Source organism: Trematomus bernacchii, unplaced genomic scaffold (genome assembly GCF_902827165.1).
Source record: "Trematomus bernacchii unplaced genomic scaffold, fTreBer1.1, whole genome shotgun sequence".
Taxonomy (NCBI): Eukaryota; Metazoa; Chordata; class Actinopteri; order Perciformes; family Nototheniidae; genus Trematomus; species Trematomus bernacchii.
This window is the reverse complement of record NW_022987672.1, coordinates 314,624-339,623: the sequence shown is the minus strand read 5'-3', so window position 1 is coordinate 339,623 and position 25,000 is coordinate 314,624. Positions and strand designations below refer to the sequence as shown.

Sequence of the window (25,000 nt, the reverse complement as noted above, 5' to 3'; positions counted from 1 at the left end):
CATTTTGAACTCAAATACCTGTACTTTCTACTTCTTACATTTTGAACACAAATACCTGTACTTTCTACTTCTTACATTTTGAACACAAATACCTGTACTTTCTACTTCTTACATTTTGAACACAAATACCTGTACTTTCTACTTCTTACATGTTGAACACAAATACCTGTACTTTCTACTTCTTACATTTTGAACTCAAATACCTGTACTTTCTACTTCTTACATGTTGAACACAAATACCTGTACTTTCTACTTCTCACATTTTGAACACAAATACCTGTACTTTCTACTTCTTACATTTTGAACACAAATACCTGTACTTTCTACTTCTTACATGTTGAACTCAAATACCTGTACTTTCTACTTCTTACATTTTGAACACAAATACCTGTACTTTCTACTTCTTACATGTTGAACACAAATACCTGTACTTTCTACTTCTTACATTTTGAACTCAAATACCTGTACTTTCTACTTCTTACATGTTGAACTCAAATACCTGTACTTTCTACTTCTTACATGTTGAACACAAATACCTGTACTTTCTACTTCTCACATTTTGAACACAAATACCTGTACTTTCTACTTCTTACATTTTGAACACAAATACCTGTACTTTCTACTTCTTACATGTTGAACACAAATACCTGTACTTTCTACTTCTTACATGTTGAACCCAAATACCTGTACTTTCTACTTCTTACATGTTGAACCCAAATACCTGTACTTTCTACTTCTTACATGTTGAACCCAAATACCTGTACTTTCTACTTCTTACATTTTGAACACAAATACCTGTACTTTCTACTTCTCACATTTTGAACACAAATACCTGTACTTTCTACTTCTTACATTTTGAACTCAAATACCTGTACTTTCTACTTCTTACATTTTGAACACAAATACCTGTACTTTCTACTTCTTACATTTTGAACTCAAATACCTGTACTTTCTACTTCTTACATGTTGAACACAAATACCTGTACTTTCTACTTCTTACATTTTGAACACAAATACCTGTACTTTCTACTTCTTACATTTTGAACACAAATACCTGTACTTTCTACTTCTTACATTTTGAACACAAATACCTGTACTTTCTACTTCTTACATTTTGAACACAAATACCTGTACTTTCTACTTCTTACATGTTGAACACAAATACCTGTACTTTCTACTTCTTACATTTTGAACTCAAATACCTGTACTTTCTACTTCTTACATGTTGAACACAAATACCTGTACTTTCTACTTCTCACATTTTGAACACAAATACCTGTACTTTCTACTTCTTACATTTTGAACACAAATACCTGTACTTTCTACTTCTTACATGTTGAACTCAAATACCTGTACTTTCTACTTCTTACATTTTGAACACAAATACCTGAACTTTCTACTTCTTACATGTTGAACACTAATACCTGTACTTTCTACTTCTTACATTTTGAACACAAATACCTGTACTTTCTACTTCTTACATTTTGAACTCAAATACCTGTACTTTCTACTTCTTACATGTTGAACACAAATACCTGTACTTTCTACTTCTCACATTTTGAACACAAATACCTGTACTTTCTACTTCTTACATTTTGAACACAAATACCTGTACTTTCTACTTCTTACATGTTGAACACAAATACCTGTACTTTCTACTTCTTACATTTTGAACACAAATACCTGTACTTTCTACTTCTTACATTTTGAACCCAAATACCTGTACTTTCTACTTCTTACATGTTGAACTCAAATACCTGTACTTTCTACTTCTTACATTTTGAACACAAATACCTGAACTTTCTACTTCTTACATGTTGAACACTAATACCTGTACTTTCTACTTCTTACATTTTGAACACAAATACCTGTACTTTCTACTTCTTACATTTTGAACTCAAATACCTGTACTTTCTACTTCTTACATGTTGAACACAAATACCTGTACTTTCTACTTCTTACATGTTGAACTCAAATACCTGTACTTTCTACTTCTTACATTTTGAACACAAATACCTGTACTTTCTACTTCTTACATGTTGAACACAAATACCTGTACTTTCTACTTCTTACATTTTGAACATAAATACCTGTACTTTCTACTTCTTACATGTTGAACACAAATACCTGTACTTTCTACTTCTTACATGTTGAACACAAATACCTGTACTTTCTACTTCTTACATGTTGAACCCAAATACCTGTACTTTCTACTTCTTACATGTTGAACCCAAATACCTGTACTTTCTACTTCTCACATGTTGAACACAAATACCTGTACTTTCTACTTCTTACATGTTGAACACAAATACCTGTACTTTCTACTTCTTACATGTTGAACCCAAATACCTGTACTTTCTACTTCTTACATGTTGAACCCAAATACCTGTACTTTCTACTTCTTACATGTTGAACACAAATACCTGTACTTTCTACTTCTTACATTTCCCAAACAGGCTGGTTCCTTTAGTTTGAATGTGTGTTTGGTGGCGTGATCATTATTATTTAGAGTCATTGCGTGCCTATTGATTTGAACACGATCCGTGTATCCATCATTTCCTGGTCTTCTCTAAAGAAGAGGGACCAATGAAAACGTTGTCATGTTGCCGTTGTTCAGCATGGAAACATTCATTAGCTAACAATGACATTATTGTTCTATTCATATAAAGGGAGGTCAGGTACTCTTTAAAACAGCTGCTAGTTATGGGTACTTTTTACTGAAGTACATTTCAAAGCCCTCTTTACTTTTACTTGAGTTAAGAAGTTTAGTCAGTACTTCTACTTTTACCAGAGTATTTTTAAACATGAGTATTTGTACTTCTACTTGAGTAAAGGATGTGTACTTCTACTGGAGTAAAGGATGTGTGTACTTCTACTTGAGTAAAGGATGTGTACTTCTACTCGAGTAAAGGATGTGTACTTCTACTTGAGTAAAGGATGTGTACTTCTACTTAAGTAAAGGATGTGTACTTCTACTTAAGTAAAGGATGTGTACTTCTACTTAAGTAAAGGATGTGTACTTCTACTCGAGTAAAGGATGTGTACTTCTACTTAAGTAAAGGATGTGTACTTCTACTTAAGTAAAGGGTGTGTACTTCTACTTGAGTAAAGGGTGTGTACTTCTGCTTGAGTAAAGGGTGTGTACTTCTACTTGAGTAAAGGGTGTGTACTTCTACTTGAGTAAAGGATGTGTACTTCTACTTGAGTAAAGGATGTGTACTTGTACTCGAGTAAAGGCTGTTTCTCTCCAGGAGGGTAGATGTCTGTACGTGGTGATTCTGATGGCGGTGTACTGGTGCACCGAGGCGCTCCCTCTCGCCGTCACCGCCATGCTTCCCGTCTGCCTCTTCCCGACGCTGGGAATCCTTCCCTCCAAAAAGGTGTGCCCTCAGTACTTCCTGGAAACCAACTTCCTGTTCCTGAGCGGCCTGGTGATGGCGTCGTCCATCGAGGAGTGGGGGCTCCACCGCCGCATCGCCCTGAAGGTGCTCACCATCGTGGGGGTGAAGCCCGCCTGGTGAGGGGAAACAGAAAATAATTCTTAATAATAATACATAATAATAATAATAATAGATTATATTTGTATAGCGCCTTTCAATTGTATATTAGTATATTACATTACAGTATCTCTTCAGTTTCTTCTTAATGGTAACTCATGGGAAGTTGCTGATTGAAATAATAATAATATAATAATAATGATATTTCCCGCCTGCAGGCTGATCCTGGGCATGATGCTGACCTCCTCCTTCCTCTCCATGTGGCTCAGCAACACGGCCACCACCGCCATGATGCTTCCCATCGCCACCGCCATCCTGGAGAGTCTGTTCGGAGACCTGGAGACCCTCAAGGAGAAGTGCAAGGAGCGCCAGGAGCCCGACAACGAGGTCCTTAACGGTACGAGAGGGAAAGAGTACACACATCCTGTACTCAAGTAGAAGTACAGATACTCGTGTTTAAAAATACTCTGGTGAAAGTAGAAGTACTGACTAAACTTCTTTACTCAAGTAAAAGTAAAGAGGCTTTGAAATGTACTTCAGTAAAAAGTACCCATAACTAGCAGCTGTTTTAAAGAGTACCTGACCTCCCTTTATATTAATAGAACAATAATGTCATTGTTAGCTAATGAATGTTTCCATGCTGAACAACGGCAACATGACAACGTTTTCATTGGTCCCTCTTCTTTAGAGAAGACCAGGAAATGATGGATACACGGATCGTGTTCAAATCAATAGGCACGCAATGACTCTAAATAATAATGATCACGCCACCAAACACACATTCAAACTAAAGGAACCAGCCTGTTTGGGAAATGTGAGAAGTAGAAAGTACAGGTATTTGTGTTCAACATGTAAGAAGTAGAAAGTACAGGTATTTGTGTTCAAAATGTAAGAAGTAGAAAGTACAGGTATTTGTGTTCAAAATGTAAGAAGTAGAAAGTACAGGTATTTGTGTTCAAAATGTAAGAAGTAGAAAGTACAGGTATTAGTGTTAAAAATGTAAGAAGTAGAAAGTACAGGTATTTGTGTTCAACATGTAAGAAGTAGAAAGTACAGGTATTTGTGTTCAAAATGTAAGAAGTAGAAAGTACAGGTATTTGTGTTCAACATGTGAGAAGTAGAAAGTACAGGTATTTGTGTTCAAAATGTAAGAAGTAGAAAGTACAGGTATTTGTGTTCAACATGTAAGAAGTAGAAAGTACAGGTATTTGAGTTCAAAATGTAAGAAGTCAAAGTAAAAAGTGGTCAGAAAAATAAGTAGTGGAGTAAAGTACTGATACCAGAAAAATGTACTTAAGTACAGTAACAAAGTATTTGTACTCCAATACTTCCCACCTCTTATGAGCTGTAGTGATGATCCCACAGAGAAGTATTTTATTTAACCCCCGGGGGGGGGGGGGGGGGCGCCACTGATGTTGATGAAAGCTGGTTCAAGGTTGAAGGTTGAAGGTTCTTTATTGTCAAACTAACATAGCTACAGAGTGATTATGTCGTTGAAAATCTTCGAGGGGCCCCCAGTGAATTTTTGCCTAGGGCCCCCACAGACTCTAGAACAGCCACTGCCTGCAGGTGAAATGTTGTCTCTCTTGTTAATTTAGATTAAATAAAGATAGTGTTGCTGCAAAGCTGCTCAATATGTGCCCAAGCAACCGTTTGAAAGAACATGTGCAGACAAAGTGAAAACGTCTGTATTGTTTTTAATATGTAATCTAGGAAGTGAACTTTGTGCGGTTTTTCCAACACACTGTGTCCTGAGAGAGTTTATGATTTATAATGCTGTCACATATTACATGATTTTACTCCCCTGATGTTTGTTATTATCTCCCAGGTCCGTCTTCTGTAAAGCTGCATTCACTGCCCTCAGTACACACGGAGAAACAAATACTGTCCATAGAGGGGTAAGAAGAATCACAACGTCTTCCAACATCTGACTAAAAAAGATATCCATTTTAGGAAATATGCTACAAGAGCTGAGAGGAGGCCGTTAGCTTAGCATAAAAGCTGGAAACAAGTGGCTGAATGTAAGAAAATCAAAGAAATAGTCTCGCACATAACCTCCCATAAAAAATGCAATGCTTAAAGGTGGGGTAGGTACATTTGAGAAACCGGCTCGAGATCGCTAGAATTTGAAAATACACAACCGGAGAAAATCTGCCACTTCCTTACAGAGCCCCTCCTCCAACACACACGAACGCGCACATGACCAATGAGGGCACGAGATAAGTTTGTGCACAGATGGAAGGCTGACAGGCAGGTAGGCCATGATTGGTCGTGCTTTTTACAGTATTACGGCTTCCACAGATGACATTTTTTTATGGATTTTTTGTCAAAGCACTTCAGATATTCATTGCTATCGGGATGTTAAGAGCATTCCATGGAATATAACAAAAAGTGTATCTCGAGCTGGTTTCTCAAACTTACCTACCCTACCTTTAAAGGTGGGGTCTCGAGCCGGTTTCTCAAACTTACCTACCCTACCTTTAAAGGTGGGGTCTCGAGCCGGTTTCTCAAACTTACCTACCCTACCTTTAAAGGTGGGGTAGGTAAGTTTGAGGAACCGGCTCGAGATACACTTTTTGTTATATTCCATGCAATGCTCTTAACATCCCGATAGCAATGAATATCTGAAGTGCTTTGACAAAAAATCCATAAAAAAATATCATCTGTGGAAGCCGTGGTACTGTAACAAGCACGACCAATCATCTCAGCCGGCCCGGCTAAAATAACTGGATGGCCTACCTGCCTGTCAGCCTTCCATCTGTGCACAAACTTATCTCGTGCCCTCATTGGTCATGTGCGCGTTCGTGTGTGTTGGAGGAGGGGCTCTATAAGGAAGTGGCAGATTTTCTCCGGTTGTGTATTTTCAAATTCTAGCGATCTCGAGCCGGTTTCTCAAACTTACCTACCCTACCTTTAACCCTTCGCAAATGACACCTGTGTGTTTCAAAAAGCACCTTAAAGGGTGAAATGTAGCCCCTCACTGCACTACCAAACAATTAGCGTCCTGGTTTTTGAATGAGGTTATATGCAGACATTTGGAGCAAAATTCTCTCCTTACTTTTCAAATAAGCCTCATGGCAAAAACAGTCAAAGATCAGGGCTAAAAGACACACACAGCTACAGAGGAATTAGCCTCTTCCTGTAATTTCTGCTAACTATTCGGTGTGTGTTAGCTTTAGATAGGCTAGCTCTTTCCCTCTGCTTTTAGTTTTGTGCTAAGCTAACTTTGTCCTTTATAAAGATTTTTTTAAAACAAGCTATAGCATGAGTTTTCCGGCCCTTAAAAACATTCTTGACTTTTGGTGGAGTTTGTTGGCTTTAGATATTTCCCTCTGCCTCGTATTTTTGCTAAACTAAGCCAACTTTGTTCTTTATACAGATTTGAAAAACAACTACAACTATATAAAACGTGTTAATATGTGATCTTTAGAGGTGCTTATAGGTGGAGTTAGTTAGCTTTAGACAGGCTAGCTGTTGCTTTCAGTGTTGTGCTAAGCTAAGCTAACAGGTGCTTATAGGTGGAGTTAGTTAGCTTTAGACAGACTAGCTGTTGCTTTCAGTGTTGTGCTAAGCTGAGCTAACAGGTGCTTATAGGTGGAGTTTGTTAGCTTTAGACAGGCTAGCAGTTGTTTCAGTGTTGTGCTAAGCTAACAGGTGCTTGTAGGTGAAGTTTGTTAGCTTTAGATAGGCTAGCTGTTGTTTCAGTGTTGTGTTGTGCTAAGCTAAGCTAACAGGTGATTGTAGGTGGAGTTTGTTAGCTTTAGACAGGCTACATTCAGTCTTGTGCTAAGCTAACAGGCTGCAGAATATCTATCTAGTGCAACAGTGCTACCAATCTTTTAATCTAACTCTGCAGGAAAGCACATTTATTTTTCGCTGAACCTTGGTGGGGCTTATTCAAAGTTTTTGTCTCCTAAAGTCCGGATGTTGCGGAGCAGAGCGACCAGCGCTCGGCGGAGGAAATACGCTCGGAGTCTGCGTATCAAATGAAAGTGTGGAAAGGTTTCCTGATCTGCATTCCTTACGCTGCGAGCATCGGAGGCACCGCCACGCTGACCGGCACGGCGCCAAACCTCATCCTGATCGGACAGCTGAAGAGGTAACTCTCACGTGATTACATTTAAAGGTTCAAGGTTCAAGGCTTTTATTGTTGTTGGGAAAATCCTGAATGTACTCTTCCAACATGAGAGTAACATGATAACAAAGGTATCCCAACTGTAGCTGTGTTCATGACAGGATGTATGATTACCTAGAAGAGCATCAGGACTGTTTTAGGCATATGATAGCTATGTGATTAACATGATGATTCAGCCTCTATTTACACCCACGGGCCAATCAGAAACATTGCTGTCAGAAACAATGAGACGTGTTCTGGAAGTAATAGGTCTGTGTTTACATTAGCATGTATTTTATCGCAATAAAAAGGAACTCACTTTGTGGTAAACCTGAGAGACAAAAAGAGTTTGAGCTCCATACTGTTTCATTTTTATATATCTGAGACCTATTGCCTAACAATAGTATGATAGGAGACCTTTAAAACACGTCTTATAGTTGTGTTGTGTTTGTTTTCACAGCTACTTCCCAGACTGCGATGTGATAAACTTCGGCTCCTGGTTTGCGTTTGCTTTCCCGCTCATGCTGATCTTCCTGTTTGTGGGATGGCTTTGGATCGCGTTGCTCCACGGGGGGTTGAACACACGGTAACAAAGAGACGCCTATTTACCTATTTCAGATTCAAAAAACGTTCCCGTCAAAATAGTATTTGTAGAGTTATTCTTTCCATTTCTAGTCATCACAACAGAAGCCAGATAAGATAAGATAAGAAGTACTTTATTCATCCCAATTTGGGAAATGTTTGCGTTGCAGCATAAAAAGACAAGGCATTGTACGTTAGAGAAATTAAAAGACTAGAAATAAACAATCCAAAATGAACACAACCCAAATAGAATAGCATTAAAAAAAGTAAAGAATATATAGTTTATTTTCTTATGGTGGAGTGTAGACCTAAATAAATACATGTACTTAAGTATTCAAGTACATATTTGAGGTACTTTACTTGAGTCCTTTCTTTTCATGAAAATTCAAATAAAAGGAAACATTGAACTTCCACTACCTCACTACAGGACTGACCGCTTTCGTCTTTTGACAATTTAAGTTTTTGCGTAGAAAACAAAACAAATGAAATGAATGTTTTTGGGTTTTTTTCTGCAGATTGTGCTTCACGAGGACCGACCACCGAGCGGAGGCGGAGGCGAGGGCGAGGGCGATGATCGAGGACGACTACAAGAAGCTGGGGCCCATAAAGTGAGGCAAAACTGCAGCAATGCTCAACCTACGGTCCGCGGGACTTTAAAGGTCCCCTATTATACTGTTTCTCATCAATATATCACTGGTCTCAGATATATACAGAGCCTGTCTCTGATTGGCTGAAACACCAAACAGATCATTGCAGCATTACCCATAATCCCCTCTGTTTCAGCCCTGTTTCAAAAGTGCTGATTCTCTGTCTGTTACTTCAGATGAGAATAAGGAGCCCCTCCCCACGCCCCTCTGAGAGACATTTGGTTACAAAGAACTCAATGGTGCTCTAGGAGGAGATTCAGGTGATAAGGGGGGGGGGGGGGGGGGGTTACCTTGGTTGCTGATTGGCTAATGGTTACACAAGACAAAACATCGTTATGACATCATAAAGTGGCCAAAATCTGATCGGCTCATTTTCAGAAATGGATCAGGACAAAAAGAGAGAGAATCTTTGTTCCTGAAACTTTCAGAGTCTCTTTCCACAGAGGGGACACATGTTGATGTAGAAGAGACATGAAGAAGAGGGGACACATGTTGATGTAGAAGAGACATGAAGAAGAGGGGACACATGTTGATGAAGAAGAGACATGAAGAAGAGGGGACACATGTTGATGTAGAAGAGACATGAAGAAGAGGGGACACATGTTGATATAGAAGAGACATGAAGAAAGAGGGGACACATGTTGATGTAGAAGAGACATGAAGAAGAGGGGACACATGTTGATGTAGAAGAGACATGAAGAAGAGGGGACACATGTTGATGTAGAAGAGACATGAAGAAGAGGGGACACATGTTGATGTAGAAGAGACATGAAGAAGAGGGGACACATGTTGATGTAGAAGAAGAGGGGACACATGTTGATGTAGAAAAAGAGGGGACACATGTTGATGTAGAAGAGACATGAAGAAGAGGGGACACATGGTGATGTAGAAGAGACATGAAGAAGAGGGGACACATGTTGATGTAGAAGAGACATGAAGAAGAGGGGACACATGGTGATGTAGAAGAGACATGAAGAAGAGGGGACACATGTTGATGTAGAAGAGACATGAAGAAGAGGGGACACATGTTGATGTAGAAGAGACATGAAGAAGAGGGGACACATGTTGATGTAGAAGAGACATGAAGAAGAGGTGACACATGTTGATGTAGAAGAGACATGAAGAAGAGGGGACACATGTTGATGTAGAAGAGACATGAAGAAGAGGGGACACATGTTGATGTAGAAGAGACATGAAGAAGAGGGGACACATGTTGATGTAGAAGAGACATGAAGAAGAGGGGACACATGTTGATGTAGAAGAGACATGAAGAAGAGGGGACACATGTTGATGTAGAAGAGACATGAAGAAGAGGGGACACATGTTGATGTAGAAGAGACATGACGAAGAGGGTACACATGTTGATGTAGAAGAGACGTGAAGAAGAGGGGACACATGTTGATGTAGAAGAGACATGAAGAAGAGGGGACACATGTTGATGTAGAAGAGACATGAAGAAGAGGGGACACATGTTGATGTAGAAGAGACATGAAGAAGAGGGGACACATGTTGATGTAGAAGAGACATGAAGAAGAGGGGACACATGTTGATGTAGAAGAGACATGACGAAGAGGGTACACATGTTGATGTAGAAGAGACGTGAAGAAGAGGGGACACATGTTGATGTAGAAGAGACATGAAGAAGAGGGGACACATGTTGATGTAGAAGAGACATGAAGAAGAGGGGACACATGTTGAGAAGAGACATGAAGAAGAGGGGACACATGTTGATGAAGAAGAGACATGAAGAAGAGGGGACACATGTTGATGAAGAAGAGACATGAAGAAGAGGGGACACATGTTGATGTAGAAGAGACATGAAGAAGAGGGGACACATGTTGATGGCGAAGAGACATGAAGAAGAGGGGACACATGTTGATGTAGAAGAGACATGAAGAAGAGGGGACACATGTTGATGTAGAAGAGACATGAAGAAGAGGGGACACGTGTTGATGTAGAAGAGACATGAAGAAGAGGGGACACATGTTGATGTAGAAGAGACATGAAGAAGAGGGGACACGTGTTGATGTAGAAGAGACATGAAGAAGAGGGGACACGTGTTGATGTAGAAGAGACATGAAGAAGAGGGGACACATGTTGATGTAGAAGAGACATGAAGAAGAGGGGACACATGTTGATGTAGAAGAGACATGGAGAAGAGGGGACACATGTTGATGTAGAAGAGACATGAAGAAGAGGGGACACATGTTGATGTAGAAGAGACATGAAGAAGAGGGGACACATGTTGATGTAGAAGAGACATGAAGAAGAGGGGACACATGTTGATGTAGAAGAGACATGAAGAAGAGGGGACACATGTTGATGTAGAAGAGACATGAAGAAGAGGGGACACATGTTGATGTAGAAGAGACATGAAGAAGAGGGGACACATGTTGATGTAGAAGAGACATGAAGAAGAGGTGACACATGTTGATGTAGAAGAGACATGAAGAAGAGGGGACACATGTTGATGTAGAAGAGACATGTGTCCCCTCTGTGTAGAGAGAGAGTCTCTTTACACAGAGGGGACACATGAACAAGTGGATTTTGCATAATAGGGGACCTTTAAATGTTTCTTCGTCTGCATGTGTTCTGGCACGTTGAAACTGAGCCTGTTTCTCCCAAAGGAAATATTTTGGGCCGTTGTGATGCGTTTGCACCGGTCGCCACCGCACCAGAGAGCATACAAAGCATACAAGTAGAAGTATAGAGAGTGTTTATTAATAAAGATATAAGGTTAAAGCTCCAGAGAAAGACCCTAATGTTCTAGAAATGGTAGATTCCTGAAAAGGAGAGAAGAGGTCAGCAGGAATTAGGATAATCCTGATCCCATACATGTCACACCCACAGAGCTGTTGTATATTATTCATTCTCTTGTTGCACGATCAGTTTAATGCTTCGTGGGACATTTCAGGGATTTCATAAAGCGTCAAATTATGTGTATTATTAATTTGACCAGAGCAGTAAACTAAATATCCGATGTATCCGTCTTATAAAGTCAACGCTCATTCAGATTCCAGTTAGTTACTGCCTTACCTCGTCTTTCCTTTAAGACTTTATGAGAAAGATGAGATAAAAGTCTTACGGTTTGTTAATTTTATATAATTAATTTGATTGCATGTGACTAACTGGGCCCCGGTAAAGCAGGTTGAGCGTCTCTGCAAAGCAGCGTGAATATTAAATACATTTTTATTTAATGATGTCTTTTAACTTCTCCTCAGGTTCGCAGAGGGAGCGATCTCTTTCTTCTTCGTGCTGTTTGCAGTCCTGCTCTTCACCAGAGATCCCAAATTTGTCCCCGGCTGGTCTGTGTTTTTTAAGAAAGGGTAAGAAAGATGCAGTATTCTTTCTATTCTAATCCATATCTTAGTTTTGCCTGCTAACTTTATTTACCTCTACTATTGTATCTGTGTTATTGTGTTGCTCTGTTGGAGGAGCCTGTGACCTCAGATGTTCACTGTCATAACCACACAGTACAGTAGCTATGTACAAATGACAATAAAAGCCTTGAATCTTGAAACTGCCCGTGTCCTGGTTGTCCTGCAGGTACGTCTCAGACGCCGTCACCGGAGTCATCATCGTCTCCATCTTGTTCTTCTTCCCTTCACAGAAACCGTCTCTGAGCTGGTGGCTCGACCCTCAAGGTCAGTCACATCTCAAATAATAACACTTTATTTATATCCAGAGGTGGGAAGTAGTGGAGTACAAATACTGTGTTACTGTACTTAAGTACATGTTTCTGGTATCAGTACTTTACTCAACTACTTATTTTTCTGACCACTTTTTACTTTGACTTCATACATGTTGAACACAAATACCTGTACTTTCTACTTCTTACATGTTGAACACAAATACCTGTACTTTCTACTTCTTACATGTTGAACACAAATACCTGTACTTTCTACTTCTTACATTTTGAACACAAATACCTGTACTTTCTACTTCTTACATGTTGAACCCAAATACCTGTACTTTCTACTTCTCACATTTTGAACACAAATACCTGTACTTTCTACTTCTTACATGTTGAACCCAAATACCTGTACTTTCTACTTCTTACATTTTGAACACAAATACCTGTACTTTCTACTTCTTACATGTTGAACCCAAATACCTGTACTTTCTACTTCTCACATGTTGAACCCAAATACCTGTACTTTCTACTTCTTACATGTTGAACCCAAATACCTGTACTTTCTACTTCTTACATGTTGAACACAAATACCTGTACTTTCTACTTCTTACATGTTGAACCCAAATACCTGTACTTTCTACTTCTCACATGTTGAACACAAATACCTGTACTTTCTACTTCTTACATGTTGAACCCAAATACCTGTACTTTCTACTTCTTACATTTTGAACACAAATACCTGTACTTTCTACTTCTTACATGTTGAACCCAAATACCTGTACTTTCTACTTCTCACATGTTGAACCCAAATACCTGTACTTTCTACTTCTTACATGTTGAACCCAAATACCTGTACTTTCTACTTCTTACATGTTGAACACAAATACCTGTACTTTCTACTTCTTACATGTTGAACCCAAATACCTGTACTTTCTACTTCTCACATGTTGAACACAAATACCTGTACTTTCTACTTCTTACATGTTGAACCCAAATACCTGTACTTTCTACTTCTTACATGTTGAACACTAATACCTGTACTTTCTACTTCTTACATGTTGAACACAAATACCTGTACTTTCTACTTCTTACATGTTGAACACAAATACCTGTACTTTCTACTTCTTACATTTTGAACACAGATACCTGTACTTTCTACTTCTTACATGTTGAACACAAATACCTGTACTTTCTACTTCTTACATGTTGAACACTAATACCTGTACTTTCTACTTCTTACATGTTGAACACAAATACCTGTACTTTCTACTTCTTACATGTTGAACACAAATACCTGTACTTTCTACTTCTTACATGTGAACCCAAATACCTGTACTTTCTACTTCTTACATGTTGAACCCAAATACCTGTACTTTCTACTTCTTACATGTTGAACACTAATACCTGTACTTTCTACTTCTTACATGTTGAACACAAATACCTGTACTTTCTACTTCTTACATGTTGAACACAAATACCTGTACTTTCTACTTCTTACATGTTGAACACAAATACCTGTACTTTCTACTTCTTACATGTTGAACACAAATACCTGTACTTTCTACTTCTTACATGTTGAACACAAATACCTGTACTTTCTACTTCTTACATGTTGAACACAAATACCTGTACTTTCTACTTCTTACATGTTGAACACAAATACCTGAACTTTCTACTTCTTACATGTTGAACACAGATACCTGTACTTTCTACTTCTTACATGTTGAACACAAACACCTGTACTTTCTACTTCTTACATGTTGAACCCAAATACCTGTACTTTCTACTTCTTACATGTTGAACACAAATACCTGTACTTTCTACTTCTTACATGTTGAACACAAATACCTGTACTTTCTACTTCTTACATGTTGAACACAAATACCTGTACTTTCTACTTCTTACATGTTGAACACAAATACCTGTACTTTCTACTTCTTACATGTTGAACACAAATACCTGTACTTTCTACTTCTCACATGTTGAACACAAATACCTGTACTTTCTACTTCTTACATGTTGAACACAAATACCTGTACTTTCTACTTCTCACATTTTCCAAACAGGCTGGTTCCTTTAGTTTGAATGTGTGTTTGGTGGCGTGATCATTATTATTTAGAGTCATTGCAATATAACATTTTAACGGTTTAAGAGACACAAAGAGGTAAAAGGTATGATTATATAAATAAAATAAATAATGATTTATCTCCGACAGATAAGACACAAGACTAAGTGAACATATAGGTACAACTGAAATAAAAAATAAAAAGATAATAGTAATAAAAATGTCATAATTCTAATAAAGGTTAAACGATTAAAATATTTAAAAAACAACGTAAAAATAAATGTTGCTATTGAAACTGTTATATACATAATATAAGATAAAACCCTTTAAGACCTATAAAATAAATAAAAGTAGGTCAATAATAAAGACTAATATAACGTTTAAAGTGGGGGGTTGCTAATAAAAAGCTAATCTAAAAAGATGTGTCTTTAGCTGAGTTTTCCTCTCTGATATTTATTGGTAGGGCTTTACACACAAGTCAAAGTATTTATATTTGCATTTCATTTATTTACGAGGATGTGAACTCTGGAGTTGCTTCTCACAAATCTGGAAACCACAGCTGACGTCTAATTGACCGGATTTCGGCAGAATGACTCAAAGATTCAAAGAGTCAAAATATTTGTTGTCATATCATAAATACTGAACATAGTCCCATGATCCTCCTCAGAAACGGACTGTTCTGCTTAGCAACAGTCTGCTAGCAATTAACCAATCAGAATCGCGTATTCAACTAAGCCGTGTAAAGTGTACTTTACTAAGTATTTGTAAAACATTTAAGGACTCAGAACTCAGAAGACTTTGCAAACGCTGCAGATAAACAGAGGAATGTTAATATTGCAGATTACAGTCTGAGTAAACTTCCAGTCTGGATGTGAGACTGTAGTTCCTCTGTTCCTGTGATTACTGTAATCTCTCAAATGTGTGTGTGTGTGTGTGTATTATTGTGTGTGTGTACACAAACTGTACACACGTGTTGTGTGTGTGCTGGTTCAGGGAGTAATGGCTTACATGAAACGGGATTATCAGTATACAGAAAAAGTCAACTGTACTCCCTTACTGTTACATAAAAGAATGTGTGTGTGTGTGTGTGTGTGTGTGTGTGTGTGTGTGTGTGTGTGTGTGTGTGTGTGTGTGTGTGTGTGTGTGTGTGTGTGTGTGTGTGTGTGTGTGTGTGTGTGTGTGTGTGTGTGTGTGTGTGTGTGTGTGTGTGTGTGTGTGTGTGTGTGTGTGTGTGTGTGTGTGTGTGTGTGTGTGTGTGTGTGTGTGTGTGTGTGTGTGTGTGTGTGTGTGTGTGTGTGTGTGTGTGTGTGTGTGTGTGTGTGTGTGTGTGTGTGTGTGATATTCAGCTGGCCAAATAAACCACTGGACGCCAGCATAAAATAAAATAAAAGCAGATCATGGGGCTCATTGTCCTTCTCGATGTAGGTCACGTCTTTAGGATACGAGTTGAATTGAATTTAGTGGAAATTTCCGTACTTTGGGTATTTATTGAAGCGCTTTAAAGATTATATTATTATTATTATTATTAATTTCTCCTCAGCTTCCAACACCCCCTACGTGCCTCTGCTCTCCTGGAAGAAGGCTCAGGACTCGGTTCCCTGGAACATCATCCTGCTGCTGGGAGGAGGCTTCGCTATGGCTAAAGGCTGTGAGGTAAACTCTTTAAAGTAGAGACACTACATACTGATATACACCTGAACATCAGCAGGAGAGGACTCTTTAAAGTAGAGACACTACGTACTGATATACACCTGAACATCAGCAGGAGAGGACTCTTTAAAGTAGAGACACTACATACTGATATACACCTGAACATCAGCAGGAGAGGACTCTTTAAAGTAGAGACACTACATACTGATATACACCTGAACATCAACAGGAGAGGGACTCTTTAAAGTAGAGACACTACATACTGATATACACCTGAACATCAGCAGGAGAGGACTCTTTAAAGTAGAGACACTACATACTGATATACACCTGAACATCAGCAGGAGAGGACTCTTTAAAGTAGAGACACTACATACTGATATACACCTGAACATCAGCAGGAGAGGACTCTTTAAAGTAGAGACACTACATACTGATATACACCTGAACATCAGCAGGAGAGGACTCTTTAAAGTAGAGACACTACATACTGATATACACCTGAACATCAGCAGGAGAGGACTCTTTAAAGTAGAGACACTACATACTGATATACACCTGAACATCAGCAGGAGATGACTCTTTAAAGTAGAGACACTACATACTGATATACACCTGAACATCAGCAGGAGAGGACTCTTTAAAGTAGAGACACTACATACTGATATACACCTGAACATCAGCAGGAGAGGACTCTTTAAAGTAGAGACACTACATACTGATATACACCTGAACATCAGCAGGAGAGGGACTCTTTAAAGTAGAGACACTACATACTGATATACACCTGAACATCAGCAGGAGAGGACTCTTTAAAGTAGAGACACTACATACTGATATACACCTGAACATCAGCAGGAGAGGACTCTTTAAAGTAGAGACACTACATACTGATATACACCTGAACATCAGCAGGAGAGAACTCTTTAAAGTAGAGACACTACATACTGATATACACCTGAACATCAGCAGGAGAGGACTCTTTAAAGTAGAGACACTACATACTGATATACACCTGAACATCAGCAGGAGAGGACTCTTTAAAGTAGAGACACTACATACTGATATACACCTGAACATCAGCAGGAGAGAACTCTTTAAAGTAGAGACACTACATACTGACATACACCTGAACATCAGCAGGAGAGGACTCTTTAAAGTAGAGACACTACATACTGATATACACCTGAACATCAGCAGGAGAGGACTCTTTAAAGTAGAGACACTACATACTGATATACACCTGAACATCAGCATGAGAGGACTCTTTAAAGTAGAGACACTACATACTGATATACACCTGAACATCAGCAGGAGAGGACTCTTTAAAGTAGAGACACGACATACTGATATACACCTGAACATCAGCAGGAGAGGACTCTTTAAAGTAGAGACACTACATACTGATATACACCTGAACATGAGCAGCAGAGGACTCTTTAAAGTAGAGACACTACATACTGATATACACCTGAACATCAGCAGGAGAGGACTCTTTAAAGTAGAGACACTACATACTGATATACACCTGAACATCAGCAGGAGAGGACTCTTTAAAGTAGAGACACTACATACTGATATACACCTGAACATCAGCAGGAGAGGACTCTTTAAGTAGAGACACTACATACTGATATACACCTGAACATCAGCAGGAGAGGACTCTTTAAAGTAGAGACACTACATACTGATATACACCTGAACATCTACAGGAGAGGACTCTTTAAAGTAGAGACACTACATACTGATATACACCTGAACATCAGCAGGAGAGGACTCTTTAAAGTAGAGACACTACATACTGATATGCACCTGATCATCAGCAGGAGAGGACTCTTTAAAGTAGAGACACTACATACTGATATACACCTGAACATCAGCAGGAGAGGACTCTTTAAAGTAGAGACACTACATACTGATATACACCTGAACATCAGCAGGAGAGGACTCTTTAAAGTAGAGACACTACATACTGATATACACCTGAACATCTCCAGGAGAGGACTCTTTAAAGTAGAGACACTACATACTGATATACACCTGAACATCAGCAGGAGAGGACTCTTTAAAGTAGAGACACTACATACTGATATGCACCTGATCATCAGCAGGAGAGGACTCTTTAAAGTAGAGACACTACATACTGATATACACCTGAACATCAGCAGGAGAGGACTCTTTAAAGTAGAGACACTACATACTGATATACACCTGAACATCAGCAGGAGAGGACTCTTTAAAGTAGAGACACTACATACTGATATACACCTGAACATCAGCAGGAGAGGACTCTTTAAAGTAGAGACACTACATACTGATATACACCTGAACATCTACAGGAGAGGACTCTTTAAAGTAGAGACACTACATACTGATATACACCTGAACATCAGCAGGAGAGGACTCTTTAAAGTAGAGACACTACATACTGATATGCACCTGATCATCAGCAGGAGAGGACTCTTTAAAGTAGAGACACTACATACTGATATACACCTGAACATCAGCAGGAGAGGACTCTTAAAGTAGAGACACTACATATGATATACACCTGAACATCAGCAGGAGAGGACTCTTTAAAGTAGAGACACTACATACTGATATACACCTGAACATCTCCAGGAGAGGACTCTTTAAAGTAGAGACACTACGTAGAGACACTACTACTGATATGCACCTGATCATCAGCAGGAGAGGACTCTTAAAGTAGAGACACTACATACTGATATACACCTGAACATCAGCAGGAGAGGACTCTTTAAAGTAGAGACACTACATACTGATATACAACCTGAACATCAGCAGAGAGGACTCTTTAAAGTAGAGACACTACATACTGATATACACCTGAACATCAGCAGGAGAGGACTCTTTAAAGTAGAGACACTACATACTGATATACACCTGAACATCAGCAGGAGAGGACTCTTTAAAGTAGAGACACTACATACTGATATACACCTGAACATCTACAGGAGAGGACTCTTTAAAGTAGAGACACTACATACTGATATACACCTGAACATCAGCAGGAGAGGACTCTTTAAAGTAGAGACACTACATACTGATATGCACCTGATCATCAGCAGGAGAGGACTCTTTAAAGTAGAGACACTACATACTGATATACACCTGAACATCAGCAGGAGAGGACTCTTTAAAGTAGAGACACTACATACTGATATACACCTGAACATCAGCAGGAGAGGACTCTTTAAAGTAGAGACACTACATACTGATATACACCTGAACATCTACAGGAGAGGACTCTTTAAAGTAGAGACACTACATACTGATATACACCCTGAACATCAGCAGGAGAGGACTCTTTAAAGTAGAGACACTACATACTGATATGCACCTGATCATCAGCAGGAGAGGACTCTTTAAAGTAGAGACACTACATACTGATATACACCTGAACATCAGCAGGAGAGGACTCTTTAAAGTAGAGACACTACATACTGATATACACCTGAACATCAGCAGGAGAGGACTCTTTAAAGTAGAGACACAAAATGGTCTGCAAAGGCTAAAATCACAGCTCCTAACGCTACAACACATTGTACGTGATAGACTAAGGGGCGGGACATCTCTAAGCAGGTTGACCAATCACAACAGAGCCGGCCAGCTAACCAATCAGAGCAGACTGGGCGGTGAAAAGAGGAGCTGCAGCACAGGCAGTATGAGAAAAATAAAGATCTTTTTGAAGCTTTTTTAGAGAATGAAACCGGCTGTTACATGAACCCCTCTCTGTTTGGCTCTGTTGATGTTTCTCTGTGACCTCTGACCCCCGTGTTGTGTTGTTTGGCAGGAGTCTGGTCTGGCCTCATGGATCGGGGGCCACCTGCAGCCGCTAGCCGAGGTCCCTCCGGCTGCAGCTGTCATGTTGATCACAGCCTTCCTCGCCTGCTTCACTGAGTTCGCCAGCAACACGGCCACCATCATCATCTTCCTGCCCGTCATCGCAGAGCTGGTGAGACTGGGAGTTCAAATAAACACAAACACAAAAAGTCCTTTATCGTCTCTCCTACTTAAGAGCAAGACACACAGTGTTCAAGTTGTTTTAATTTTACATGAAAACATTTCCTCTGATGCATTTATGATGTAGGATAATTTTCACATATTAACTATTTCTGAAGTAAACAAACCAAAATGCTTTTTACATCCTGGTGCTTTTTAGCGGGATAAAGGATTTTCAATTCAATTCAAGGCTTTATTGTCATGTGCTCAGCAGCTACAGTGTAGATATGGCAATGACAAACTGAAGTCCCAGGCTCCTCCAACAGAGCAACATGAATATATATAGGACATAGAACAAATAAAACAGACAAAATAGTGCCAGAGAATTTAAGTTATGGGACGTCTGGATCTGAGGTTATCAGAGAGACAAGCTGAGCTATATGGATAGAGGATATGTTGGATATGTATAGTGGATATGTATAGTGGATATGTTGGATATGTATAGTGGATATGTTGGATATGTATAGTGGATATGTATAGTGGATATGTATAGTGGATATGTATAGTGGATATGTTGGATATGTATAGTGGGTTGTATAGTGGATATGTATAGTGGATATGTATAGTGGATATGTATAGTGGATATGTTGGATATGTATAGTGGACATGTATAGTGGATATGTTGGATATGTATAGTGGATATGTTGGATATGTATAGTGGATATGTATAGTGGATATGTATAGTGGATATGTATAGTGGATAGTATAGTGTATATAGTGGATATGTTGGATATGTATAGTGGATATGTTGGATATGTATAGTGGATATGTATAGTGGATATGTATAGTGGATATGTATAGTGGATATGTTGGATATGTATAGTGGATATGTATAGTGGATATGTATAGTGGATATGTTGGATATGTATAGTGGATATGTTGGATATGTATAGTGGATATGTATAGTGGATATGTATAGTGGATATGTATAGTGGATATAGTGGATATGTTGGATATGTATAGTGGATATGTTGGATATGTATAGTGGATATGTATAGTGGATATGTATAGTGGATATGTATAGTGGATATGTTGGATATGTATAGTGGATATGTATAGTGGATATGTATAGTGGATATGTATAGTGGATATGTTGGATATGTATAGTGGATATGTATAGTGGATATGTATAGTGGATATAGTGGATATGTTGGATATGTATAGTGGATATGTTGGATATGTATAGTGGATATGTATAGTGGATATGTATAGTGGATATGTATAGTGGATATGTATAGTGGATATGTTGGATATGTATAGTGGATATGTATAGTGGATATGTATAGTGGATATGTTGGATATGTATAGTGGATATGTTGGATATGTATAGTGGATATGTATAGTGGATATGTATAGTGGATATGTATAGTGGATATGTATAGTGGATATAGTGGATATGTTGGATATGTATAGTGGATATGTTGGATATGTATAGTGGATATGTATAGTGGATATGTATAGTGGATATGTTGGATATGTATAGTGGATATGTATAGTGGATATGTATAGTGGATATGTATAGTGGATATGTTGGATATGTATAGTGGATATGTATAGTGGATATGTATAGTGGATATGTATAGTGGATATAGTGGATATGTTGGATATGTATAGTGGATATGTTGGATATGTATAGTGGATATGTTGGATATGTATAGAGGATATGTATAGTGGATATGTTGGATATGTATAGTGGATATGTTGGATATGTATAGTGGATATGTTGGATATGTATAGTGGATATGTTGGATATGTATAGTGGATATGTATAGTGGATATGTATAGTGGATATGTTGGATATGTATAGTGGATATGTTGGATATGTATAGTGGATATGTTGGATATGTATAGAGGATATGTATAGTGGATATGTTGGATATGTATAGAGGATATGTATAGTGGATATGTATAATGGATATGTATAGTGGATATGTTGGATATGTATAGAGGATATGTATAGTGGATATGTTGGATATGTATAGTGGATATGTATAGAGGATATGTTGGATATGTATAGTGGATATGTTGGATATGTATAGAGGATATGTATAGTGGATATGTATAGTGGATATGTTGGATATGTATAGTGGATATGTTGGATATGTATAGTGGATATGTTGGATATGTATAGTGGATATGTATAGTGGATATGTTGGATATGTATAGTGGATATGTATAGTCGATATGTTGGATATGTATAGTGGATATGTATAGTGGATATGTATAGTGGATATGTTGGATATGTATAGAGGATATGTATAGTGGATATGTTGGATATGTATAGTGGATATGTATAGTCGATATGTTGGATATGTATAGTGGATATGTATAGTGGATATGTTGGATATGTATAGTGGATATGTATAGTGGATATGTTGGATATGTATAGTGGATATGTATAGTGGATATGTTGGATATGTATAGTGGATATGTATAATGGACGCTGAACAGCGTGTAGGGAGAAACTCAGATTTTGAACACTGATATTGGCAGAAAAATACACACCTTGCATTTAAAATAAAATGCTTTTCATCCCAAAACAAAATGTACCAAACAGCCAGGGTGGGCATATTTGGGGGAAATGATCTCAATGTACTTTCACATATAAGTTGGACTCTTAAAAACTTGATAACAGACACATGCATCAGGGATGAAACATGTCTTACACCAAACACTGGGTGCGTTTTATTTAAGCTATAAATTCTCGTAGTCTGAACAAAGTCTGCAAACTGTAACACTTCTTTTCAACATCAATGAAGGCAGTGGATATCAAATCTTTATGCTCTAAAACAATAAGGAAGGCCTTGTTGGGAGGTTATTTCTGTGGATACTTCACGGAGCTACACATTAGGATGCAGGCATGTGTTCAAACCAGCAGCCTGCTTTAGAAAAGACACAAAGCAGTGGAAACTGGTGAACTCTGCAGGGCACGAGTCTGTTAACATCTTGTTTAACTCTCAGTAGATGTTCTTCTGTTTGTTGGGCATTAACCGTCAGTAATCATTATACAGAGCTTTTGAACTGCAGAGTACGCACTCAGAGAATCGTTACAGGATGTATGGAGGCTCAGGGACAGAGTCTCGTTAATATTAGAGATGTTTTAACCCGTGTTTGGGATCCTTCACACTCTGTTAGTGACTGCAGGAGGACGTGTGACAGTAACATCTCATGAGTTGAGTCTTGTGGTGTAAATGTGGCGCTTCGAAAAGTATCAAATGGTTTGAGAAAAAAGTAAGAATTTTAAGAAAAAAGTAAGAATTGTCAGATTTTCAGAAAATGTTAGAATTTGGAGAAAAAAACGTAAGAATTGAGATTTGGAGAAAAAAGAAGACATTCGATAGTTTGAGAAAAAGTAAGAATTTTGAGATTCTGAGAAAAAAAGTAAGAATTTAGGGGAAAAAAAAGTAAGAATTTTGAGATTTTCAGAAAAAGTAAGAATTTTGAGATTTTCAGAAATAATCTTAATTTTACATTTTGTGAACTAAACATTGATTCCCCCTTCCTCTCCTAGCTCTAAGGAACCTGATGTTTAGATTGAAATCCCGTCCCCAGCCTATTGAGTGAATTGCATTAAACAGACTCTCCAGAGAAGCTTCCAGTCTAATGAACTCTTCACTGAGTCCTTCTCCTGCAGCCGTTATATCATAAATCCCCAGAGCCAGCCGCAGCAGCAGTTTGCAGGAGAAACTCAAACTGTTCTCTGCAACATTTTACATCCAGAGAAGAATGTAGACATCATGTGTGCGTTTAGTTTTCCTCTGAGCCCTGCAGGAGTAAGTCTCTCTGACGAGGAGTTTATGTTCTCAGCGATGTTTCCTCAAGTCAAAGGTTGAGGGTTTGTTTCCCTGGGTCAATATGAGGAATTTACCCTCTTATCAAGCCCACTGATAGCATAACACTCTAAAACCATCTCCACGATGCATGGACTGATTCTTACCATGAGAAACGTCTCTTTGATTTGCGATTTGAAATGAGAAAAAAGCTCTTCTCTTAAAATGTGGTTCAGATATGACACCTTTTAGATGTTTCCTATAAAGCTGTGGGTTTAATGCCCGGTTCCAGAGGGAGCTGTAATTTTTTTTTTTAATTGGCCTTTTTCAGAATTTGAATTTTTTTTTTTATGTAATAATTTGACGTTTTTCTCATAATTTGATTTTTTTTTTAAATGTCACTTATTCTCAGAATATTTTCCTAAATTTCACTTTTTTCACATCATTTAAAAAAAAGTGAAATTCTGAAATAAATCTAATTCTGCACAGAATTAGATTTCTTTCTGAATTTCACTTTTTTTTGTAGAAAAATTTGATTTCTTTCTGAATTTCACTTTTTTTTGTAGAATAAAAATGTTTTCTCCAAATTTCCCTTTTTTCTCAGAATTTCACTTTTTTCACATAATTTCACTTTTTTTCCTCATGTGATATTTTTTTCACAGAATTAGATTTCTTTCAGAATTTCACTTTTTTTTGTAGAATAAAAATGCTTTCTCCAAATTTCACTTTTTTCTCAGAATTTCACTTTTTTCTCCAAATTTCACTTTTTTCTCAGAATTTCACTTTTTTCTCAAAATTTCACTTTTTTCTCAGAATTTCACTTTTTTCTCCATACGAACCTGGACATGGGGCCTATCCTCAAATTGCTTCCTCTTTGTCTCTGCAGGCGATCCACGTGTCGATCAACCCGCTGTACTTCATGATCCCTGCCACCGTGGGGTGCTCCTACGCCTTCATGCTGCCCGTCGCCACGCCGCCAAACTCCATCGCCTTCGCCTCAGGACACCTCATGGTCAAA

At 38.3% G+C, this 25,000-nt stretch overlaps 1 protein-coding gene across 1 annotated transcript in view; it reads left to right on the top strand.

The window, feature by feature from the left end:
* The window catches only part of slc13a3 (solute carrier family 13 member 3), a gene marked incomplete at its 3' end in the record, with an annotated part of 28,068 nt that extends 3,068 nt beyond the window's left edge, over window positions 1-25,000 (top strand). Inside the window, 11 exon segments of the mRNA XM_034136115.1 lie at window positions 3,252-3,517; window positions 3,716-3,894; window positions 5,326-5,395; window positions 7,417-7,596; window positions 8,072-8,197; window positions 8,709-8,801; window positions 12,062-12,166; window positions 12,387-12,484; window positions 16,080-16,192; window positions 20,004-20,165; window positions 24,869-25,000. Coding sequence (XP_033992006.1) covers window positions 3,252-3,517; window positions 3,716-3,894; window positions 5,326-5,395; window positions 7,417-7,596; window positions 8,072-8,197; window positions 8,709-8,801; window positions 12,062-12,166; window positions 12,387-12,484; window positions 16,080-16,192; window positions 20,004-20,165; window positions 24,869-25,000 — 1,524 coding nt within the window.